This window comes from Macaca nemestrina, chromosome 9 (assembly GCF_043159975.1).
Source record: "Macaca nemestrina isolate mMacNem1 chromosome 9, mMacNem.hap1, whole genome shotgun sequence".
Taxonomy (NCBI): domain Eukaryota; kingdom Metazoa; phylum Chordata; class Mammalia; order Primates; family Cercopithecidae; genus Macaca; species Macaca nemestrina.
The window spans coordinates 131,898,936-131,925,395 of NC_092133.1; the positions used below are offsets into that span (position 1 = coordinate 131,898,936).

Here is a 26,460-nt window from a genome sequence, read left to right on the forward strand (position 1 = left end):
TTTACAACATAAAGGATTTTATTTTGTGAGTAATGGATGAACAGACATAGGACTTCAAGATTTCAGTAGGGCAGGGTGATATTTTGTATCAACTATCCTTTTTATAGGGGTAGAGGATTCCAAGAAAATGGAGTATCTAACTTCCATAATTCCTTAACTCATAACTTCCTTAACTCATTTTAAAAATCCCTATTAAAGCTGAAAACATTTTACTGTGGTGTTACTTCACTGACCTGTGCCTGAACAGGTAGCACAAAACTGTCTTGCTTTAAAATGCATGGCTGGACCGGGCATTCACGCCTGTAATCCCAGCACTTTGGGAGGCCAAGGTGGGCGGATCACGAGGTCAGAAGATCGAGCCCATTCTGGCTAACACGGCGAAACCCCATCTCTACTAAAAAATACAAAAAATTAGCCGGGCAAGGTGGCGAGTGCCTGTAGTCCAGGCTAACCAGGAGGCTGAGGTAGAAGAATGGTGTGAACCCAGGAGGCAGAGCTTGCAGTGAGCTAAGATCACGCCACTGCACTCAGCCTGGGTGGCAGTGCAAGACTCTGTCTCAAAAATAAAATAAAATGCATAGCTGGCCAGGTGCAGTGGCCCACGCCTTTAATCCCAGCACTTTGGGAGGCTGAGGCGGGTGGATCACTTGAGGTCAGGAGTTCAAGATCAGCCTGGCCAACATGGTGAAACCCTGTCTCTACTAAAAATACAAAAATGAGCCAGGTCTGGTGGTGGGCGCCTGTAGTTCCAGTTGCTCAGAAGGCTGAGGCAGGAGAATCACTTGAACCTGGGAAGCAGAGGTTGCAATGAGCTGAGAACCTGCCACCAGTCTCCAGCCTGGGCAACAGAGTGAGATTCCAACTCTTAAAAAAAAAAAAAAAAAGCTGTATCTGCCTTTTTGGGGGGACTCAGAAAAAGTCTCAAAGTAGATTGGGCTACTTGGGAGAAGAAAATGAAGTGAAGTGCAAGGGACAGGCCAACAAATAGAAGAAAAGTGAAATGATCTTAGACTAGGTAGCACAAGGAAGGAAAAAAAGAAAAGTGAAATGACATAGTTTAAGAATATCTGATGCTGTTTTATCTCAAACTTTGTTGAAAAATACATTGAAAAAGATAACTAAGATAAAAGTTTTAGAAATTCAAGATCTGGTTCTTGGAAAAATCAAAATATAGAAGTGTGTAGAAAATATAGTTTGAAGAAAAAGAACATTAAAAAGTTTAAGAAATGAGCAGATGATATACTTAAAATATTTTTAAACCACTTGAAAATCTCAGTGAAACTTAATGTTTTGAAAAAAATGCACATTTTCAAAATTCATTCAAGATAAAATACCCACATAGAACAGTAATCATGGAAGAAAGCGTTAAACTTACCAGTTGGGCACACTGGCTTACGCCTGTAATCCCAGCACTCTGGGAGGCCGAGGCGACGGGTCACCTGAAGTTAGGAGTTCAAGACCACCCTGACCAACATAGAGAAATCCCGTCTCTACTGAAAATACATGGTTAACTGGGTGTGGTGGCACATACTTGTAATCCCAGCTACTCGAGAGGCTGAGGCAGGAGAATTACTTGAACCTGGGAGGTGGAGGTTGCGGTGAGCCGAGAACACGCTATTGCACTCCAGCCTGGGCAACAAGAACGAAACTCTGTCTCAAAATAATAATAATAATAATTTCATCTTAAATAGAATAAGACTAGAAAGCTTAACTGAGTATTTTTAGCCTTTTAAGGAAGAAATAATATCACTTGTTCCAGAGCATGGAAAGCTTGTTATTTCATGTATTAAAAATTCTAAGAAGAAGGAACAAGAAAATCACAAGCATTGACCAATGTCACTTGTGAATGTCAATATAAAAATTTCAAGTAAAACACTAGCAAATCATATTTAATACATAGTATATTAGAAAATAAGAATCCGCCGGGCGCGGTGGCTCAAGCCTGTAATCCCAGCACTTTGGGAGGCCGAGACGGGTGGATCACGAGGTCAGGAGATCAAGACCATCCTGGCTAACCCGGTGAAACCCCGTCTCTAGTAAAAAATACAAAAAAATAGCCGGGCGAGGTGGCGGGTGCCTGTAGTCCCAGCTACTCGGGAGGCCGAGGCAGGAGAATGGCGTAAACCCAGGAGGCGGAGCTTGCAGTGAGCCGAGATCCGGCCACTGCACTCCAGTCTCGGCGACAGAGCAAGACTCCGTCTCAAAAAAAAAAAAAAAGAAAATAAGAATCCAGCATGACCAAAGAAGATTGATCATAGGAATGGAAGGATGCTCTAACATAGGCAATCTATTAATATATATAACATCAGCAGGAAAGTAAGTAACTATGTGAATGTCCCATTAATTGCTAAAAGATAATTTGGTAAGTTAGCTTTTGCTTGGTAAAATGTAATATTATTACAAAAGTAAGATGCTACTTCCTTAATACGAGGAAGAATGTCTTAGACTAAATGCTAACAGTATACTTAGGAGTGAGTTACCAGAGATATTCATTTATCTAACAAACGTGTATATTGAGTACCTGCCTATGTTCCAGGCACTGTTTGAGTGCTGATAAACTGTCTGCCATGGAACTGAACATTTCTGGCGGGGAGGGGTAACAAATGAGTTAACCATAACAAATCAATTATTTACTACTTTAAGTGGTAAATTCCATTTTTAAAAGTAGTGCAGTAGGCCTGGGCGCAGTGACTCATGCCTATAATCTCAGCATTTTGGGAGGCTGAGGCAGGTGGATCGCCTGAGGTCGGGAGTTCAAGATCAGCCTGACCAACATGGAGAAACCCAGTCTCTACTGAAAATACAAAATTAACCAGGTGTGGTGGTGCATGCCTGTGATCCCAGCTACTTGGGAGACCGAGGCAGGAGAATTGCTTGAACCTGGAGGCAGAGGTTGCAGTGAGCCGAGATCGCGCCATTGCACTCCAGCCTGGGCAACAAGACTGAAACTCTGTCTCAAAGAAAAAAAAAAAAGCTTTGTAGGGGGATTGGGAGAGGTAGGATGGGTTAGGTGCAGTTTCCTTGGAGTATTCAGAATGGGTCAAAACAGGGAGACTGGGACTCCCCTTAGGGAGGGAGTAAACAGTATGGATGTTTAGGGAAAGCATATTCCAGCCCAAGGCAGGGACCATTGCAGAGGCCCTGAGTCAGATCGTCAGTGAGGAGTCAGTGGGCCTGGTGCAGGCGAGCTGGGAGGTATGGGAGAAGAGGGTGGATCAGTCCCTGAGGTCATGGAGACGCTGTTTGCTGCTAGAGTTTATACCTGGGCCTCCTCACTCCCAGTGCGTTGCTTTGCCATCTTGTTACCTTTGCTCTGGTACCTGTACTTTTCTGACCCGAAATTATAGCAATGGCAACAAAAGAACTTACGCATAAATTTAAATCCTATATTTGAATTTGACAACTGATTATGAACTGGAAAATAATACTTTCTTTGTTGTTAAAATGGATGTGGAAAATGAATGAAGAACCTAATATTCTAACTAAAATTCGTAAATTTAATATTAGTGTAAATTCATCTATTATGTAAGAACATTAAATGTTCATTTGCTCCAAGCCTTTTTTTTTTTTTTTTTTTTTAGCGCTAGGAACATTAGGGAAATTATTACATGTTTATAAGAGTAACTTATAGGGGCCGGGTGCAGTGGCTCACGCCTGTAATCCCAGAACTTTGGGAGGCCAAGGCAGATGGATCACGAGGTCAGGAGTTCAAGACCAGCCTGGCCAATATGGTGAAACCCTGTCTCTACTAAAAATACAAAAATTAGCAGGGCATGGTGGTGCTTGCCTGTAATCCCAGCTACATGGGAGGCTGAGGCAGAAGAATCGCTTGAACCCGGGAGGCTGAGGTTGCAGCGAGCCAAGATTGCACCACTGCAGTCCACTCCAGCCTGGGCAACAGAATGAGACTCCGTCTCAAAAAAAAAAAAAAAAAAAAAAAAACCTTACGGGAATACCTTATTTTTATAATATCTTTAGAGAGTGGTGGGACCTATTTTTGTGCATTTTCCATGTGATAGCAGCTTAGACTTTAATTGATAAGACCTTAAAAATATTTTAAATAAACATTTAAATTTTAGCATTAAATGTTTTTATATAGTGGATTATAGTTTTCACTGTTTTTTTAAAGAAAGATATGATTTATTTTAAAAAACTATTGCAGTATTGCTACAAAGCTATCATATTGCCAACTTCTCTCAGCATCTGTCTTATTTCTGCAATGGTGAGTGTAATATCCACCGTATAGAGTGGTTATTAGGTTTAACAAGTTGAGTTATATATATAAGGCCTAGACAGGGCCCAGCACATTAGTAAGAACTAATTTGCTTGTAAATTATAATAGCCCAAGTTTTTGAGGAGTACTATGTTTTTGAGGCTTTTAGGTATGAATTTAACCAGTTTCCTCCTTTCAACCATACCTTTCTTCTTTTCAATTTTTTTTTTTAATCTTTATGAGATAGTCTCACTCTGTGGCCAGACTGGAGTCCTGTGGCATGGACTTGGCTCACTGCGACCTCCACCTCCCAGGCCTGAGTAGCTGGGATTACAAACAGGCCCCACAGCACCCAGCTAAATTTTGTATTTTTAGTAGAGGTGGGGGTTTCACCATGTTGGCCAGACTGATCTTGAACTCCTGACCTCAGGTGATCCGCCTGCCTCAGCCTCCCAAAATGCTGGGATTACTGGCCACCATGCCCCGCCTAACCATACCTTTCAAATTTATTTCCATCCTTCTTTTTTCACTGTATCCCTTTAGCTAAGGGTTAATGTATCCATCCAAGGAGCTTTCCCGATCTAATTATGTGGTTTTTTTTCCTGATGATCAAACATTTTCATATATTATTGTATGGTACAGTGATGTACTCAGCAATAATCTTTTTTTGAGATGGAGTTTCGCTCTAGTTGCCTGAGCTGGAGTGCAATGGCGTGATCTCGGCTCACTGCAACCTCCACCTCCTGGGTTCAAGGATTCTCCTGCCTCAGTCTCCCGAGTAGCTGGGATTACTGGCACCTCCCACCACGCCCGGCTAATTTTTGTATTTTTAGTAGAGATCGAGTTTTACCATATTGGTCAGGCTGATCTCAAACTCCTGACCTCAGGTGATCTGCCTGCCTTAGCCTCCCAAAGTGCTGGGATTACAGGCATGAGCCACCGTGCCCGGCCTCTACTCAGCGATAATTAAGACTTGTATGATTATTTGTTTCTGTTCTAATTGGCTTCAAGCTGTCATAATTTTTAAGCTCTTGTAATTTTATAGTTTTTAGCTTCCTCTCTCACTGTTAGCTCCATTACTTGCTGCTGTCGGTACAGCTGCTTTTATCAGTTCCTCACTACTTCTCATCTTCAGAGTCTGATCTGCTGAGTGTTGAATCATTGAGTAATAACATCTATGGCAGGAATGGAAAATAAATTTTAGCTTGCGTGTTGATTCCAACTAGTAGTGGTCACCTGGAGTGCTGTGCTAAGCAGGATTCCGGAGCATCATTCCTGTGTAATGGGAAAAAGTGCTCTGACAGTGGAAGAGGGTGGCAGTGTGAATGCCACATATTTGCCATTTACTGTCCAAATTAAGATCCTGAATGAGGATCTGAGTGGGTTCTGTAATGAGTGAAATACGTAAGTTAGTGTATAGATTTTGTAATATTGTTTTGCCTTCCTTGAGGCTTTTTCAGTTACTGAGTACCATTCATTCATTCATTCATTCATTCATGTGATGGAGTCTTGCTCTGTCACCCAGGCTGGAGTGCAGTGGCGTGATCAGGGCTCACTGCAACGTCCGCCTCCCAGGTTCAAGCAATTCTCCTACCTCAGCCTCCCGAGTAGCTGTAACTACAGGCGTGTGCCACCATACCCGGCTAATTTTTTTATTTTTAGTAGAGACAGGGTTTCACCGTGTTAGCCAGGATAGTCTCGATCTCCTTACCTCATGATCTGCCTGCCTTGGCCTCCCATTACAGGCGTGAGCTACCGCACCCAGCCTGTTGATTACCTTTTTGCTTTAGACCTTGGGGTTTCCAAATAACTTACCCTGAGATAAATGAAGGAAACGGCTTTAAAGGATTTTGTCTTACACTGAAGAAGTTACCTTGAGATTTGTAAATATGCAGTTACTCAGTAATTATGTGATTAAAAATTTAAGTCGTGTCAAAACATACTGTTGTTTTTTGTGTGTGTGCGTGGTGTTTCATATTTTATCAAAATTACATACTTAATAAAATTATAGTTATGCAATAAATTCATGGAATGGAGAATGCCAGAATATTAATAAAATTTCAGAAGGCTCATTGAATTTTCAAACACTTCTTTATGATGGCAATAAATAGGCATGTCTGTATGATTATGAGTTTTAAAATCATTTAATGTGTGAATACATCTGAAAAAGTTTAAATTTTAAAATGAATTATTTTTGATATGTCTTTCCTTTGACACATATCACATATAACTTTTGCAGGTTGGATTTGCTACCATTTTATGCAAGATTGGTTGCTACATTGCATCCCTGCATGTCTGATGTAGCAGAGGATCTTTGTTCCATGCTGAGGGGGGATTTCAGATTTCATGTATGTATTTAAGCATTTATTTTGTAATATATATATTCTTATACGTTGAGTGAGGATTCTTTAAGAATGTAATTGTTGGTAAGCATATTCTTGAAATTTGATAGTGGTATAACAGTTTAGAATTTATGGTATTCTAAATTTTTGAAAAGTGGTTTATTTAACGAAGCTTGAAATTGATGAGTGATATTCTGTTGGAAGGTGAGCTGTTGCTGCTACCTTGTTCCCCCATTGCAGGAATGGCACTTTTTTGCTTTTCTAAGGTAGAAACGCTTCTCCAAGGTCAAGACAGCCGGAGCCTTCATTGGTGTTTCCAAAAGAAACATAATTGGCCACCATGAGTCAGGGTGTGGTGCCACATAGGATAAGGTTCTTTAGGTGCTTGGGTCCAAATGTGTGGCGTCTACAAGTTTCCATCAATAATCTGATACTAGCGAGTGCTGCCATAGCCCGTGTTTCTTTGATTCTTGCCTTAAGAAATTTTACCTTGGATCATGGTGAGTTTCTTAAAGATCACCCTGGGAAATAACAGGAGCCTGTTACCAGATGGCTTCCCTTTCTCTCTAGCCCTAGAAGTATGAACAAACTATGTGTTAGTGGTTCTCCCAACCCATGTTATCCAGTTACTTCATGGAGGTGCTTCTGCTTCAAATACAGGCTTGATAGTGGGGAAATGATATTGCCAGAGGTGACTGAAAGTGGACGTTATTAGACTGTGAAAAAACATGAAATTCAGTTGTTGTTAGCCAATGGAAAAATGGTGTTTACAAAACTTTGCTTTATCATAAGTTGGTCAGAATGCAAATAAAAACAGGAAATGTCTGCACGTGCTATCTCTCACTCACTATGCACCAGTCAGTCGTATTGCCAAGCTCTCGGAAGAACAGACAAAATTCCCGAGGTCAGGAACTCAAACGGTGTAGTTGAGGACACAAGGTTTAAATAAAAATTAATCCTTAAATGTAATAGCTGTAAGGAATTGCATGCTGAATTGCCAGGTGAATTATTGGAGAGTGGGTGCTTTGAGTGCAAAGGAAGGAGAGTCTCTTGCAAAGGAGAATAGTCTGTAAGCACTTCTTGTTAGTATGAGATTTGTGGTTAAGATTTTTTGGGGCCAACTTTTGCTAGTTTTTCAGATTTTCACAGGTAGTATGTAAGGGAAGGTTTCTGTGTTTAGAGAGGTTGGAAACACTGAACTCAATAAAGTTAAATGGTTTTGTTTTGTTTTGTTTTGTTTTGTTTTAAGAATTCTCAAAGCATTAATATGGTAATGTGCTCTGTGAATCTCCTGGAGGGCATGCATATGGAACCCATCAAAGAACACACTTTGACAAATGCTGCTAGTTCAGAGACAGATACATCATAAGCCGTGATATTCTTGTTGATATGTTTAATCTCATTGTACAAAGAAGTAACTGTTTTACTAGTGGACAGTATGAGTTATTATATTGGTTATATGCCTATACCCCTCAACCAATCCCCAAATTAAAACACAAGTTCCTGGACCAAGCATAATTAGTGCTTTTGGTGAAAAACTTAAAATTAAGAAAATTCTATATGTACTCTCTCATTTGAAAATTGGGGTGAGAGTTGGGGTATTGGCATTTTTATTGTACTGCTGCAATGCTTCATTACAAGGGAAGAATATCAGAACTCCAGGAGCACACTGGGAACCAGTGCTCTCCGAGGGAGAAGAAAGAGCACTCTACATACTTGATCACCGTCTACTTCCTCCAGGATCTGGCCTTCCTACCCCAAATCTATAGGCTTTGCCAGCGATTTTCTGTTAGGCGGAAACATGCTCACCACTCACATCCTTAAAGTGACAACAACAAACACCTTTTCTCAGCATCCCCCGTCCCCTCCCTCAGCCGCCAACTGTTTCATTACCTTCTTATTGAAATGTTTGACAGTATACTTGTCTCTGTTTCTCCTGACATTTACCCTTTGATTCACCATCATAGCACCCTGGCAGAGACCAGCAGTTGTTTTTCCAGTTGCCTGTTAGTTAGTGTCTCTGCAGACTCGAAACTGCCAGACTCTCCTGTTTTTTAGGAAGCCTGCCTCTGGCTCCACCACATGCTAGCATTGTAACTGTGGCCAACTTAGACTCAAGTGTTCTAAACCTTGGTTTCCATGTCTACCAAGTAGGGTTAATAATTGCATTTTTAGAAATAGGATTGTTCTTAAGGATTAAATGAAATAATGCACGTATAACTCCTCACATAGCATCTGTACATAAATGTCATTTAATAATAATTATACCTTCTATACCACCATTCTCTCCTGGTTCTTACTTGTGTTACTTTCTTAATCTCCTCCACCTTTTTTTCTACCTGAGTTTCTTTGTTGGGATTGGCTCAGCTTTCTTCCTTCAGCCTCCTTTTTAATGGGATGCATTTAGCTGGCTTTTAATTCATATCTATTTTTCAACAACCCCAAATATATATATCTTGCCAGAACCTCTCTTATGATACTTAGAAAGTTTTCATGTACTTTGAGCTAAATTTTTCCCCAAACTGAATTCATTATTTTCTTCTTAAAAATGTCTTTTACTTCCTTGAATCTGCTTCTGTATTTTCCCTGTAAATTTACAATGTATTTTATCCAATTACTGAGATAAATACCTCTACTTTTGCACCTAGACATTTAGGAGCCATTGTTTACGGAATTCATTGGATATTGACTTCTAAACCAACTAAAATCTAGCATCTTCTCTTCGTACCTCCTGCCACTGTCTTTCATTTTCTATACCTGGAGTTATGATAGTAGCTTTTTAACCAGCTTTTCTTGTCTCTGTCTTCTACCTAGATCTAGTGTTATTTCTGCAGTCTGATATGTTTTCCCCCCTAAGAACCTCAACTGAGAAATAAAGCTTTTGTTAACAAAGCCGTGTGAAATTTCATTGGCAGTTAAGGAAATTCTAGTTGAAACAATGGGTTTGCTAATTTAACTGACAATTAGAAAAGGTAATAGACATGAGAAACCAACATTCTCAGATACTTCAGGTGGGAATATGGTGAAGCTGTTTGGCACTAGATTTCAAGAGCCCTAGAGGCATTCATAATTTGGACAACTCCGAGGACATGTCCTAAGTAAACAAATCTATGTACCAAAAAAGGGTGATTCACACTATGACTCTAATAGGGAAAACTGATCATCTGAAAGCCCAACAGTGGATTAATAAAATGGCCATATAATCACAATGCTGAAATGATGGAAAGCCATTAGAATTGATGTTTACAAAAACCTTTTTAGGGCCAGGTGCGGTGGCCCACACCTATAATCCCAGCATTTTGGGAGGCCGAGGCGGGCAGATCACCTGAGGTCGGGAGTTCGAGACCAGCCTGACCAACACGGAGAAACTCTGTCTCCCTAAAAAAAGAAAAAATACAAAATTAGCCGGACGGGTGGCGCATGCCTGTAATCCCAGCTACTCAGGAGGCTGAGGCAGGAGAATCACTTGAACCCAGGAGGCGGAGGTTACCGTGAGCTAAGATTGCGCCACTGCACTCTAGCCTGGGCAACAAGAGTGAAATTCCATCTAAAAAAACAACAACAGCAACAACAAGTTTTTATATCAGAAAGTACTTTTTTAAAAAGCAAGATATAAAATCTTACGTATAATAAACATACACTTAAAATGCTTAGAAAGCAGAGAAGAAAAAACAATTACATGTGAGTATGTTAACGTGGCAGTCTTTGGATGGTGGGAATATGAGGAATTCTTTTCCGTTCTAGTTTTCTCTAAAGTTTCAGTACGGCCTACTTCTTTTTTTTTTTTTTTTTTTTTTTTTGAGACGGAGTCTCGCTCTGTCGCCAAGGCTGGAGTACAGTGGCCGGATCTCAGCTCACTGCAAGCTCCGCCTCCCGGGTTCCCGCCATTCTCCTGCCTCAGCCTCCCAGGTAGCTGGGACTACAGGCGGCCGCCACCTCGCCCGGCTAGTTTTTTGTCTTTTTTGGTAGAGACGGGGTTTCACCGTGTTAGCCAGGATGGTCTTGATCTCCTGACCTCGTGATCCGCCCGTCTCGGCCTCCCAAAGTGCTGGGATTACAGGCTTGAGCCACCGCGCCCGGCCAGTACGGCCTACTTCTTTAGTGATGAAGGGGACAACTTTTTGTTTTGTTTTGTTTTAAGAGATGGTATCTTACTCTGTCACCCAAGGTGGAATGCAGTGGCATGATCATAGCTCACTGCAGCCTCAACTTATGGACTCACGCGATCCTCCTGTTTCAGCCTCCCAAGTGACTAGGACTACAGGTGCATGCCAACACACCTGACTGGGGAGACAACTTTTATTTAACATAAGCAAATTAAGTCACTGACATTTTAAAAATTAATCATCTCCCAACTTTCTGATTAAGTTTCTTTATTTGTTAAAATAAGTTGACTACATATCCCCATTATAGGTATATTTATTTCAAAATTACATACCTTGGCAATTGTACCAAATGCTTTTGTGCATTGTAAACCATACAAAAACAAATGGAAATGTGTGAGATAAAACATATAAATAGAATTGCCAGTTTCCCCTCCCTACTCCAAGTAGGTAAATAGTCTTATGCACTCTACTTTGGAGATACTGGTTCACAAAAGTTTTTAAAGAATTTTATGTCAAGGCAAATTTACTTATTTATAGACTCAGTACTGATTTTATGTTTAGCCTACAGGAGGTTTTCAGAAAAGTTTGCTGAATGATTGAAGAAACTTCATGTAAAACAAAGTGAGCAAATTATGGAGGATAGAAAATCTATTTGGGTGAATATCTATTTGGCCCTTCTAGAGGGGCCAGCTTGACTAGAACAGAGGATTCTTTCTCCAGGAAAGTGGTAAATGATAGGCCTTAGGAAATCCTTACAGTTCATGTGTGTTGATATATCTGAAAAGTTTTTTGCTGTTGTTGTTGTTGTTGTTTTTGAGACGGAGTCTTGCTCTGTTGCCCAGGCCGGAGTGCAGTGACGGGATCTTGGCTCACTGTAACCTCAGCCTCCCGGCTTCAAGTGATTCTCCTGCCTCAGCCTCCCAAGTAGCTGGGACTACAGGCACAGGCCACCATACCTGGCCAATTTTTGTACTTTTAGCAGAGACAGGGTTTTACCATGTTGGCCAGGTTGATCTCAAACTCCTGACCTTAAGTGATCTGCCTGCCTTGGCCTTCCAAAGTGCTGGGATTATAGGCATGAACCACTGTGCCCAGCCTGAAGAGTTTTAATTAGTATATACAAACTTTGTTGTTCAATTAATCTCAATTTTATTTGTCTTTAGCAGAGTTGCAAGCCACATTTTTGCTGTGGATGATTGATTATATGAATAAAGTCTTACAAGAGGCATTATTGAACTATAAATATATAGAAAATGTTACATTGTTAATTCATCCAGAAGTGTTTTGACATATTTTTGATCATAAGGTTTTAAGAAACCAGAGTGAAGACCGGACGCAGTGGCTCACGCCTGTAATCCCAGCACTTTGGGTGGCCGAGGCAGGCGGATCACCGGAGGTCAGGAGTTCAGTCAGCCTAACCAACATGGAGAAACTTCATCTCTACTAAAAATGCAAAATTAGCCAGGCATGGTGGCACATGCCTTTAATCCCAGCTACTTGGGAGGCTGAGGCAGGAGAATCACTTGAACCTGGGAGGCGGAGGTTGCGGTGAGCCGAGATCACACCATTGCACTCCAGCCTGGGCAACAAGAGCGAAACTACGTCTCAAAAAAAAAAAAAAAAAAAAAAGGAAAGAAGTAACAGTGAAAAATGTTGAAATGTTGAATGAGGAGTGAGAATGTTAGCCATTTTTATAAGTTACAAGCTTTTGAAAAGCCTTCAGTTTTCTCATCTGAAAATGAGGGAGTGAGATCATTGATTTATGACACTTCATTTAAATATTGTATAATTTTGTCATTTTTATTAGATGTAACCTCTGTAACCTTTATATTTGAGAATAATTAGAATTAATGTAAATATATGATGTGGATGATACAGCATGTTAACATGTTTTGAAAACTAGAATGCTTAGTAATGCTTAAAATGGTGTGATATTCCATAGCAGTTGAAGAAGAGGATATGCATCCAACGTCATTCAAGGAGATTTAAAAATAGATATATGTATTTCCCAACCCTACTGACCCTAAAGACTTAGTTTTAGTATATAGTGTTTTTTTTTCCCCTTTTTTTTTTTGAGATCGAGTCTCACTGTGTCACCCAGGCTGGAGTGCAGTGGCATGATCTCATCTTGCCACAACCTCCCCCTCCCAGGTTCAAGCGATTCTTGTGCCTCAGCCTCCCGAGTAGCTGGGATGATAGGCACGTGCCACCATGCCCTGCTAATTTTTGTATTTTTAGTAGAGACGGAGTTTCACCATGTTGGCCAGGCTGGTCTCAAACTCCTGACCTCAAGTGATCCACCTGCCTCGGCCTCTCAAAGTGCTGGGATCACAGGTGTGAGCCACCATGCCTGGCCCGTTTTAGTGCGTAGTTTTTGATATACTTTCTTACGTGTTTTCCCAAACAAAGACACAAGGTCAGTGTAATTTAGAAAACATTTAAAGTTAAAAAAAAGGAAAGAAAAATACCAGTTTCATTACTTAACAGCAACGTTTTGGTGGTTTTTTGTTTTTTAGTTTTTAGTTTTACCTTTTTTTCTCTATAGTTTTTCATGGATGAATTATATTTTATGTGTGATTTTCTGTTATTTCTCAGAAGCATTTTACCCTGTCATTAAAATACTCCTTAAGCATCATTTTATTTATTTATTTATTTTGAGACGGAGTCTCGTCTCGCTCTGTTGCCCAGGCTGGAGTGCAGTGGCACGATCTCAGCTCACCGCAAGCTCTGCCTCCCAGGTTCACACCATTCTCCTGCCTCAGCCTCCTGAGTAGCTGGGACTACAGGCGCCCACCACCACGCCTGGCTAATTTTTTAATATTTTTAGTAAAGACGGGGTTTCACCGTGTTAGCCAGGATGGTCTCAATCTCCTGACCTCGTGATCCACCCGCCTTGGCCTCCCAAAGTGCTGGGATTACAGGCGTGAGCCACTGCGCCCAGCCTAACATCATTTTAAAAGTTGTCTAATCTTCTTTTGTCCTGTACCTTAATTGCTTAGTACCAAGTGAAGTGTAGTCACTACCATCATCATCATTATCCTTACTTTACCAAGTGGGCAGACAGGCTCAGGCAGTTTATATGACTTGCTTGAGATATTATATCCCATAAAGTGATCTTAAGAGCACAGACATTCTAACTCTAGAACTTTTGCTCTTTCATGTCACTGCAGAATGTATATTAAGCTTTAGCTTTTCAATTATTTGTCAGCAAACATTTATTTAGTGCCCATGTATTAGAGGTACAAATATACAAGGAAGGATAAAATGAGTGATAGTATTTATTGAACTCTTGCTGGTCCAAAGCACTGTTTTATGTGCTTTACAAGTATTAACTTATTTAAGACTTATAACCCTATTAGGTCCAATTTACAGATAAGGACATTGAGACACAGGTTAAGTAACAGGCAGTAAGTGTAAGTAATAGTGCTGGGATTGAAATCCAGCAAAACTGGTCCACAGTCCACACTCAATCAATCCTCGAAGCTCAGAAAATAAGGTAAATTAATAAGAGAAGTTTTTTATGTGCATGTATATGAAACATTTATTTGTGAAAAGTTCTTTCTTTATGAAGGCTGTGCTTCTTTCTAAATTACAAGGCTAATAATAAGCAGTCAGGTTTATTCAGTATTTTGTTTAATATTACAAATGAGACTCTAGTTCTATTTTATATTTGTCTCTAATTGCAAAACTATTTTGTATGCTTAAATGATGTCATTAAAAAAAAAGTTCTGGCACTTTGGGAGGCTGAGGCGGGCGGATCATGAGGTCAAGAGTTCAAGACCAGCCTGACCACCATAGTGAAACCCCGTCTCTACTAAAACTACAAAAAATTAACCAAGCGTGGTGGCAGGCGCCTGTAATCCCAGGTACTCAGGAGGCTGAGGCAGGAGAATCACTTGAACCCGAGAGGTGGAGGTTACAGTGAGCCGAGATCGTGCCATTGCACAGCCTGAGCAACAGTGCGAGACTCTGTCTCAAAAAAAGAAAAAAAAAGTTCTAGGCCGATTGTGGTGGTTCACACCTGTAATCCCAGCATTTTGGGACGCTGAAGCAGATGGATCGCTTGAGGCCAGGAGTTTGAGACCAGCCTGGGCAACATGGTGAAACCCCATCTCTACTAAAAATACAAAAATGTAGCCAGACGTGATGGCACGCACCTGTAATTGCAGCCACTCAGGAGGCTGAGGCACAAAAATCTCTTTAACCTGGGAGGTGGAGGTCGCAGTGAGCCGAGATTGTGCCACTGCACTCCAGCCTGGGTGACAGAGTGAAGCTGTCTCAGAAAACAAGGAAAGAAAGTGCTAAACTAATTCAGGGCACTACATTATGGTCACTGGTGTTCAAATGAAAGTTTTCTAGACTGTAGGTTTGGTTTTCCGATGAAAATGGAATTCTGAGGTTAAATCCAATTACACTTATCTTGGTATGTCTGTTTGCATTGCACTGTAGCAGCCGGATTTTGTTGCATCTGATAATTCTTGAAATTTGTGCCTAACTAGAAGACTTACATTTGCAAAGGACTTAACCATTGACCAAGTACAACCATGACTGGTGATAAAAAAGAACAGTGATTATATTGGCTCTTTCGTTGTAATGTATTTATAGTAAAAATGCAGCATAGTTCATAATTATAATACACTAGTCAAGCCTTAATACCAGTTTTGCTTAGGTGAGCACTTGGCATTCATATTTTTAAAGCAGCATTTCCTAAAGTGTGTTCCTTATAGTATTAATTTAAAGGGATGTTAACTAATAGCAGTTTCTAACATTTCAAAAAGGAGGTTCATGTTGCCAAATAAATTTGAAAAACATTGACTTAAAGTTTTCTTTATTTAAGAGCCTCTTTAGGCCTAGTAAAATTCATTTTTTTTCTCCAAATTACTTGACCGTGGAGCTGTTTTGCAGAGCACATCCTGGGACTGGTGTTATACAGAGCAATTTTTTCTTTAACTTACAACAGTTTAAGTATAGCAAGAGTTTTGTTTTTGTTTTTGTTTTTTGAGACAGAGTCTTGCTCTTGTCACCCAGGCTGGAGTGCAATGGCATGATCTCAGCTCACTGCAACCTCCACCTCCAGGGTTCAAGCAATTCTCCTGCCTCAACCTCCCAAGTAGCTGGAATTACAGGCGCCTGCCACCACGCCTGGCTAATTTTTGTATTTTTAGTTGAGACAGGGTTCCGCCACGTTGGCCAGGCTGTCTCAAACTCCTGACCTTGTGATCCGCCTGCCTCAACCTCCCAAAGTGCTGGGATTACAGGCCTGAGCCACCGCACCTGGCCTATAGCAAGAAATTTTACCCTTACCTATTAAAAATATCTGGAATGGGCTGGGCACAGTGGCTCACGCCTGTAATCTCAGCACTTTGGGAGGCCAAGGTGGGTGGATCGCCCGAGGTCAGGAGTTTGGGACCAGCCTGGCCAACATGATGAAATCCCATCTCTACCAAAAATACAAAAAATTAGCCAGGTGTGGTGGTGGACGCCTGTAATCCCAGCTACTCGGTAGGGTGAAGCAGGAGAATTGCTTGAACCCAGGAGGCAGAGGTAGTGAGCCAAGATTGCACCATTGCGCTCCAGCCTGGGCGACAAGAGTGAAACTCTGTCTCAAAAAAAAAAAAAAATCTGGAGTCAATTTGAATGCATTAAAAATAGTTTTTATCACAGAGATTCAAAATGTTGATTAAGCATTATCTTTTCTCTCTTAATTTTTAGGTACGAAAAAAGGACCAGATCAATATTGAAACAAAGAATAAAACTGTTCGTTTTATTGGAGAACTAACTAAGTTTAAGATGTTCACCAAAAATGACACACTACATTGTTTAAAGGTTAGTGCTAAATTGGTTGATTGCTTTTAATTGAAAAGTTTAAAGTTTTAGTTATAAATGGTAGATAAAGTGAAATAATTTAATATTTGATTAATCCAAAAGAACACCAAGAAAGGAAGAAAAAGTAACATTAAACAGGTGTGCAAAATACAAAACAGATAGTTAAGATCTTAGATACTTATGCAGTTCTACCAGTAATAACGTGAAACCTGAAAAGGGTGAAATACATCAAGTAAAAGCCTTAAAAATATAAAACTTGATTAAAACAACTATTAGGAGCTATCTACAACTGTTACCCTTAAATATGAAGATGAGAAAAATTAAATAAAAAGATGGGGAAAATAGTGCTATACAAATACTAATAAAATGAAAGCTGGTTTCTCTGTGTTATCGTAGAGGTTAAAAATATTGACTGGCGGTAGTTATCTTACTCTGTCATATGAATACAAACATTTCTACCTAAACTAGAACGTCCCATACTTATGAGTTGCCATCCCTGGAGAGCTGTAGAAATTTTTTCTCACTTGGCTACCAGTGAGTTCACAGTATTACAAGGGGTTATTAAGTTCAACCTGTAACACTTTTGACAAAAGCATGAAATATTATTAGAAATAAAGGGCCAGGCGCCGTAGCTCACGCCTTTAATCCTAGCACTTTGGGAGTCTGAGGCTGGTGGATCACCTGAGGTCAGGGGTTCAAGACCAGCCTGACCAACATGGAGAAACCCCGTATCTACTAAAAATACAAAATTAGCCAGGTGTGGTGGCTGGCGTGCACCTGTAATCCCAGCTATTCGGGAGGCTGAGGCAGGAGAATCACTTGAATCCAGGAGGCGGAGGTTGTGGTGAGCCAAGATCACACTATTGCACTCCAGCCTGGGTAACAAGAGTGAAACTCCATCTCAAAAAAGAAAGAAAGAAAGAAAGAAGGCTGGTTTGTAATGATGAAGAGGTTATTTTAACAGGAAAAGATTACCTTTCTGAATCAGTATGCAGCCAATAACATAGCTTCAAAATATGTAAAGCAAAAATTGGCAAGAAATTGGTTTCTATTGTATCATGATATGAACTAGATTAAAACTTACTTGATTCTTATTCATCATGCAAATTGCCTCCCATTTCAAATTTCAAATACTGTATTCCAAAATCTGAAAAAAATTTGAAATCTGAAACATTTCTGGTCCCAGGCATTTTAGATAAGGGAAACTTAACCTGTAGTAAGAAATGGGAGGCAATTTGGATGATGAATAAGAATCAAGTAAGTTTTAATCTAGTTCATATTATGTAGTACTATGTTCTTTGCAAATCATGCCATAGAAGGACAAAAAAGGACACAAAAAGATATTCCTTATAAGCCAGAAAAACCAAGTGATTAAATGATACAAAGAAACCAAGTTCTCAAATGTCTCAGTCTGTTTTAGTTTAGAAAATATGCATAAATGATTAGGAGGGTAAATACTAAAATGTCCTAGTGATATGTTGTGTCTATAATTCATATAATGAGCAAATAATACTTTTGTAGTGAGAATTTTGGAAAATAAATATATAGACCAAAACAAAAGGCATTGAGAAAAAGTCTGCTGTGTACGTGGCATGTGTTTAAATACAAAACATCTAATAATAAATATAGAAAGGGCTTTGACATTCGTTTCCACATATCTTTCTGTGAAAGACATTAAATATATTGAAGTTTTTCAATACAAATTAATGGCAGAACACAAAAGATGCCCAGCAGTGAACCCGAGTAGACTCACTTCTGTTTTTTACATTTTCCAAGTTCTTACACACATTAGATGTATGATAATTTCTTCCTCTACTAGGATTGAAGAGTTGCCTTTGTAGTTTTCATCATTCTTCCTGTTGCAGATGCTTCTGTCAGACTTCTCTCATCACCATATTGAAATGGCATGCACCCTGCTGGAGACATGTGGACGGTTTCTTTTCAGATCTCCAGAATCTCACCTGAGGACCAGTGTACTTTTGGTAAGGGCTTGAGGATCCTGGAAAGAGCTAGAGGTTCTTGATTTACCTGTGCTTCAGAGGTTGGAAATATTGACCAGTGCTGGTTATCTTATTCTTTCATAAGAATACAAACATTTCTATCTAAACTGGAACATCCCATACATATGAGTTGCCATCCCTGGAGAGCTATAGACATTTTTCTCACTTGGCTACCAGTGAGTTCACAGTATTGCAAGGGGTAATTAAGTTCAACCTGTAACACTTTTAACAAATGATGCAGATGAGCAGGCACCCAATACTGTTTTTTAGAGCAATGTTTATGAATGTTTTTGTTATGTTATGAATGTTTTGGTGCATCTCAAACCATTATTCGTGTGTCATGTAAGCACATAAAATGTAAGCTTAAATTTTAAAATTAAGGCCAGGCGCAGTGGCTCATGCCTATATTCCCAGCACTTAAAAAATACCAGCCTGGGCAGCATAGTGAGACCTCCTCTCTACAAACACATTTTAAAACTAGCCAGGCATGGTGGTGCTTTCCTGTAGTCCCAGCTACTCAGGAGGCTGAGGTGAACTTGGGAGATCAAGGCTGCAGGAGCCGTGATCTTGCCACTGCACTCCAGCCTGGGTGACAGAATGAGACCCTGTCTCGAATGAATGAATGAATGAATACCCACACAGCTATAGGGGGGATGATAAAAAGAAATGAAATATAATTACCATCTTCAAAGTGATTCACCTCTAATGGGTGAGAGTTAACTACATAATTCTAGTACAATGTTGTAGGTACTGTAATGGGGGACTGCAGAGGATATTGTGGGCTCATGGAGGAGGTACTTAAACCAGACTTAGGGTAGGAAAGATCTCCCCTAATGGCTTGATAGTATTTATGGAGTGTGAACTCTGTGCTAGACTCTTGGAATATAAAGTTGGAAGAGTTTCTGCCCTTACGTAGTTTATAGCCTAATAGGACAGTCAGACAAATAAATAGAGAATTGAAATACATTATGGGAAGTTAAAAAAAAAAAAAGACATACATTATGGTAAATGTATAAGCCTAGGGTATTTTGGGTGTAGCTAGAAGAGACACCTAATTTACTATATCAGGAAAGGGTTCTTGGAAAAAGCAGTTTTTATTTTAGAGACCTAAGCTGAGTCTTAAAGGCAGAGACGAGAAACCAGTTGAATAAAACAGCTGCAGGTAAGACTGGAGGGGAGGGTAGGCACACACTAGCTTATAAGGCGCCCAGAGTGCCATGCTAAGGAGCTTGAGGTTTTTTTCCTGGTGGCAGTGAATAACTATTGAAGGATTTTAACTAAGCAGGTAGAGTGGTTATGATCAGATTCATGTTTTTAGAAAGATTGGTATGGAGGCGATAACTGCTGAGACCAGGGATACAGAGAACAGTTAAAAGGCTGTTTTAAAAACCTAGGGAGACAACAATGAAGAAATGAATTGGGGTATGGATGGTTGGGGAGAAACTGGAGAATTCTGACTTGCTATATGAAAATTTTTAGGAGGTAGAACTGAGGAGACTTGGTGGTGAGATATAAGGGATGAGGAAGCAGAAAATACACTAAGATAAGACTAAAATTCTGCCATGGGCATCTGAGCAGATGATGGCGCCAGTCACAGACATGGGGGAATAAAGGGGAGGGAACAGATGAGTTTGGTTTGAAGCACATCAGTGCTTATGGGATCATCTATTTATTTGAGAAGACATATAACCTTTTAACTGGTTTGCCTTCAAAATTATTCTTGGCTAATGTTAAAATTAGTTTGGGGTATGTGTGAGTGTGCGTGTGTGGGGAAAAAGGTTCTAAAGCAGGCCAGATAACAGGTTGAGACTAATTGAGATTAAAAGCTGGATTATCTGTGTACAAGTGATAAGTTAAATGATGCATTCTATTTTGTCCAAAGAACTTACAGGGTGCTGTCATTAAGTCTCTAGCTCTATTTAACATGGGAGTGTTTTCTTGTCTGTTTGGAAGACTGAATATTTAACAGGCATTCACTAATTATAGTACAAAGATGTGTCAGTATAGGGGCTTAGGTACAGTCAGTGTACTATAGAAATCCTTGGAGACAAGAGAAACAGTTATGAAACTTGGTATGCCCACAGTTTAACTTATAAATAGCAAAACTTTCTCCTAGTATATGATGATTTTGCACGGATAGAAAAGCAGTCCATAGGAAAGAGTGAACGTGTTTTTAAAAATTCATTCATTTATTCATGCATTGTTAAATATGAATTGCATGTCTGTCAGGCACTGTTTTAGGTGCTACATATGTGACAGTGAAAAAGATACAGCCCTTGCCCTCCTTGAGCTCACATACACACAGAACTTGAAATCCACCACCACCCAGCACCCCAGTCCACAACACTGCTTGAAGCTCATCAGTGATCTCCCTCTGCACATTTAAACCCAGCCTTCTCACCTTCGTGTGCAGTGCTCTCTATTACCCGTCCCCTCCCTCCTCTTCCCTCTTCCACTGCTCCCTGCTGGGAACACACTGGCCTTCTGTTCTGTGCCACATCTGCCTTTCTTTCTCCTTGGGCCTCTGCATGCTTGCTCTTCCTGAGGTTCTTCAGCCTTTGTTATCCTTCAGATCCTAGTTTAAATGTCACTTTCTCAGAAAAACCTTCCCTAACCCACCCCGAACTAAAGTAGGTTCTCTGTTGTTTCAGATCGCAGTACTTATTGTTCATACTACTGTTGCAATTATTACTGAAAAGAATAGTAGTTGATTTATTTGTTGATTTTATTCTGTCTTCTGACACCAGACTATTAAGCTTCCTGAAAGTAGGAATCATGTCTGTCCTGTTCACTGATGAGTTTCCCGTGCCTGCCATATTGCATAACACTAATTAAGTACCAAGTAATTTTTGTTTGTTTTTGAGACAGGGTCTCCTGCTGTTGCCCAGGCTGGAGTGCAGTGGTGTGATTATAGCTCACCGCAGCCTCCAACTCCTGGGCTCAAGTGATCCTTCCACATCAGCCTCCCGAGTAGCTGGAACTATGGATGCACACTACCATGCCTGGCTAATTTTTTTATTTTATAGACACAGGGTCTCACTATGTTGCTGAGACTGCTGTCGAAATCCTGGCCTCAAGTGATCCTCTTGTCTCGGCCTCCCAAAGTGTTGGGATTACAGGCATGAGCCACTGCACCTGGCTACTTTTCTTTCTTTCTTTCTTTCTTTTTTTTTTTTTTAAGAGATAGGGTCTTAAGCTTGTCTTCCAGGCTGGAGTGCAGTGGCATGATCATAGCTCACTGCAGCCTTGAACTCCTGGGTTCAGGCAATCCTCTCACCTCAGCTTCCTAAGTAGCTGGGATGACCGGTGTACACCACCATGCCTGGGTAATTTTTTACTTTATTTTTCTTTTATTCTGTTATTTCTTATTTTAGACATGGGGTCTCACTCCATCACCCAGGCTGGAGTGCAGTGACATGATCATAGCTTACTGTAGCCTCGAACTTCTGGGCTCATGTGATCCTCCTGCTTTAGCTTCCCAAGTAGCTGGGACTACAGGTACTTACTACTGTGCCCAGCTATTCATTTTAGTTTAGTTTAGTTAAGTTTATTTTAATGTAGAGAAGGGGGGTCTCACTTTGTTGCCCAGGCTAGTCTCAGACTCCTGATCTCAAGAGACTCTCTCACCTCAGCTTCCTAAGTTGCTAGGATTATAGGCTTGAGCCACTGCCCCCAGCAGATGTTTTTAAAATGACTTAATTATTCAGTAATCTTAATGCTTTTTGGCATGATGCTGTTTTAAGAATTAGGAGTGCTGTTTAAAGATCTTCAACTTGTCAGTGGTTCTCAACTGGCATCTAGTGAGTAGAGGCCAGAGTGGCTGTGAAACATTCCACAATGCACAGAATAATCCCCCACAACAAATTATCCAATTCGAAATGTCAGTAGTGCTGAGGCTGAGAAACCATGAAGTAGATGGTGAGTGACTAGATCTGTATTTGTTAGTTACTTACCTCTCCTGAGCTAATACTGAGCAACCCTAGACACATTATAAGACGTTGGGGACTTTTAGTTTTTTGCAGAGACATGTCAGGTATCTCATACAACATTGGAGCCTTGAGAATGAAATCTTAGTTGTACTGGAAACAGTTATAGTCAGCCCTTTATTTATATTTTTAGTCCTTATTGTCACTCACTTGTATATTTGAGCCTTACTTTCCTTAAAGTTCATGTTTTTTGGCAAAGTTATGAAAGAAGTTACCTTGGCAGCAAAGTTCTGAGTCTTTTATTGGATGAAGCCTAAGGCTAAGTAGTCATGGACTAGTATGTTCTTTTTTTTTTTTTTTTGGGATGGAGTCTTGCTCTGTCGCCTAGGCTGGAGTGCAGTGGCGCGATCTCGGCTCACTGCAAGCTCTGCCTCCCGGGTTCACGCCATTCTCCTGCCTCAGCCTCCTGAGTAGCTGGGACTACAGGTGTCCGCCACCACGCCTGGCTAATTTTTTTTGTATTTTTCATAGAGGCAGGGTTTCACCATGTTATCTAGGATGGTCTCTATCTCCTGACCTCGTGATCCGCCCACTTTGGCCTCCCAAAGTGCTGGGATTACAGGCTCGAGCCACCGCGCCCAGCCCATGGATTAGTATGTTCTAAAAATAAGTAGTATAACAGTTAGTGTGCTTACATGCTCTTTGATATGCCCATTGATTGTTTTTGTCTCACCACCCCCACTTCCTTGTGCTCTTTTTTTTTTTGTTTTTTTTTTTTAAAGAGACAGGGTCTTGCTCTTGCCCAGTCTGGAGTGCAGTGCCAATCATGGCTTACTGCAGCCTCCACCTCCCAAGTTGCTGGGACTACAGGTGCGTGCCACCACACCTGGCTAATTTTTGTACCTTTTGTAGAGATGGGGTTTCACCATGTTGCCCAAGCTGGTCTTGAACTCCTGGGTTCAAATGATCCTGTCATCTCAGTCTCCCAAAGTGCTGGGATTCGAGGCATGAGCCACAGTGCCCAGCCCTTTCTTTGGCTTTGTAACCCATTACTTTGAAATAGTAAATCACTGAGAAGTTTAGTTAGAAGTAAAGGAATCTTAGAAGGAAAGTGTTTTGATTAATTTGGACGTTTTATTTCAGGAGCAAATGATGAGAAAGAAGCAAGCAATGCATCTTGATGCGAGATATGTCACAATGGTAGAGAATGCATATTACTACTGCAACCCACCTCCAGCTGAAAAAACCGTGAAAAAGAAACGTCCTCCTCTCCAGGAATATGTCCGGAAACTTTTGTACAAGGATCTCTCTAAAGTTACCACTGAGAAGGTAAATCTTATGAAATCATGCAGTAATAGTTAACGTGAGATTTGTGGTAGTACTAAGCTTATGTAGAGTAGGAGAACTGGGGGTGGAGCTCAAGTTCCTTTACAATCAACTCTGTGTAAGTCATCCTAAGAAGGAATTCTTATGATGATACATGATATTTGAGACATAGGTTTTGTTTTCCTTTTATGACAACTTTTTGTTCTAATTGAAATAGTAACTCTAGGAAATTTTGATTTTATGTATATATTTGAAACTATTACTTTCTCTCTGGTATTCCATAATAAATTTGTACTTAAATATTTTGCATCAGTACATGGGATCCTAACCTTTAGTAGACTTTATAAGAGGCCCATGATCCCTCTGAAATCTCATAATTTTGAATGTCTGTGGCTATTTGTATTTTTGTGGAAACAGGGTCTGCAGCTTTCTTTAGATTCTCAACAGGGGTTAATTTCCAGTGAAGGTAAAGAATCACTGACCTATTATGTTAATAATTGTAGTTACCATGTTAGAAACTTCACTTTTCAGTAAGATATGTCGAACAAAACATTTCTTGGTGAACTCTACAACTTGACATATAATACAGCATAGAATTTTTTTCTTTTTAGGATGGAAGGTGATAAGAAATTATGTTGCAGGTTTGAAAATTGAAACCAGCTTCCTCAATCAGAGGCAGTAGTTGTTTCAAATAGTTTTGGAATTGTCTAAAAGTTTGAAAAGTATAGAATGGCTAAATGAGTTCTCATACCAGCTTCATTGGAAATGTCAGAGTCATGTTTAGTGTCTGAAAGATGAATTGTTGATGATAATAGAGAGTAGAGATGAAAGGATTACTTTGCAATTGGCTAATAGTATCCATTTTATATAAGGAGAAAAATGGAAAGACTTTGATTATGGTTAGAGCTCTGCTGATTATCTTGTTATAGTAGAGGCTTTGAAATAATAATTGCTAACTTTTAAAAATAATTTAATTTAATTTAATAGAGATGGGGTATTGCTGTGTTCCACAGGCTGGTCTCGAACTCCTGGGCTCAAGCAATCCTTCTGCCTCAGCCTCCCATAGTGTTGGGATTACAGGTGTGAGCCACTGCATCTGGCCACTAACATTTTTATAATGTGCCAGACACTTTCCTATGTACTTCACATATTTTTAACTTGTCTAGTCTTTACCATAAACTAGGAAGTAAGTACTTTTTTGTTATCCCCCGTTTACACATGAGGAAACTGAGGTTGTTGTACAGTGTCAGTCTTGATATAGTGTCCTCCACCTTAAGGGATCTTTTAGGCCGGGCGAGGTGGCTCAAGCCTGTAATCCCAGCACTTTGGGAGGCCGAGACGGGCAGATCACGAGGTCAGGAGATCGAGACCATCCTGGCTAACACAGTGAAACCCCGTCTCTACTAAAAATACAAAAACTTAGCCGGGTGAGGTGGCAGGCGCCTGTAGTCCCAGCTACTCGGGAGGCTGAGGCAGGAGAATGGCGTGAACCCGGGAGGCGGAGCTTGCAGTGAGCTGAGATCCGGCCACTGCACTCCAGCCTGGGTGACAGAGCGAGACTCCGTCTCAAAAAAAAAAAATAAAAAATAAAAGGGGATCTTTTAGCCAGTTGACTTTGGGTTTATTTGTTGGAAATTAATGATTTTATTTTTTAAGTGAGATTATTGACTGGCACAGTGGCTCGTGCCTATGAGCCAACACTTTGGGAGGCCAAGATGGGCAGATCACTTGAGGCCAGGAATTTGAGACTAGCCTGGCCAACATGGCGAAACCCTCATTTCTACCAGAAATACAAAAAATAGCCGAGTGTGTTGGCGCATGCCTGTAATCCCAGCTACTCAGGAGGCTGAGGCACGAAAATTGCTTGAACCCTGGAGGCGGAGGGTTGTAGTGATCTGAGACCGTGCCACTGCACTCCAGCCTGGGTGACAGAGCGAGACTCCGTCTCAAGAGAAAAAGAAAGAAAGAAAGAGAGAGAGAAAGAGAGATTATTTATGTCAAATGATGCACCAAAGAGAACATGTTATTTTTCTTAAACCTTGGGTTTTTGTTTTTGTTTGAGATGGAGTCTCGCTCTGTCACGCAGGCTGGAGTGCAGTGGTACGGTCTCGGCTCACGGCCATCTTTCCTTCCCGGGTTCAAGTGATTCTCCTGCCTCAGCCTCCCTAGTAGCTGGAATTACAGTTGCCCACCACCGTGCTTGGCTAATTTTTGTATTTTTAGTAGAGACAGGGTTTTGCCATGTTGGCCAAGCTAGTCTTGAACTCCTAACCTCAGATTATCCACCCACCTTGGCCTCCCAGAGTGCTGGGATTACAAGTGTGAGCCACTGCGCCTGGCCTGTTCTTGTTTTTAAAGACCTACTCTATGTTGGGCATAGTGGCTCATGCCCGTAATCCCAGCACTTTGGGAGGCCAAGGCACAGGGATCACTTGAGGTCAGGGGTTTGAAACCAGCCTGGGCAACACAGGGAGATTCCACCTCTACAAAAAATACAAAAATTAGCCAGGCTTGCACGCCTTTAGTCTCATCTATTTGGGAGACTGAGGTGGGAGGATTGCTTGAGCCATGGAGGCAGAGGTTGCAGTGAGCCGAGTTTGCGCTACTGCGCTCCAGCCTGAGTGAGACTGTGTCTGGGGAAAAGAAAACAAAACAAAACTTACTCCAAACTCCTGGTTGGATATTTCTTTTAATGACCTTAGTACAGTTACCTAGATTGAA

At 40.7% G+C, this 26,460-nt stretch overlaps 1 protein-coding gene across 2 annotated transcripts in view; it reads left to right on the forward strand.

Annotated features, from left to right (window-relative positions):
* The window catches only part of LOC105490609 (UPF2 regulator of nonsense mediated mRNA decay), a 128,888-nt gene that overhangs the window by 58,649 nt on the left and 43,779 nt on the right, over window positions 1–26,460 (forward strand). For both annotated transcript variants that reach the window (XM_011756403.3, XM_024795689.2), the window contains exons 9-12: window positions 6,453–6,561; window positions 16,374–16,487; window positions 18,353–18,469; window positions 23,557–23,742. In XM_011756403.3, coding sequence (XP_011754705.3) covers window positions 6,453–6,561; window positions 16,374–16,487; window positions 18,353–18,469; window positions 23,557–23,742 — 526 coding nt within the window. The remainder of the gene's footprint in view (window positions 1–6,452; window positions 6,562–16,373; window positions 16,488–18,352; window positions 18,470–23,556; window positions 23,743–26,460) is intronic.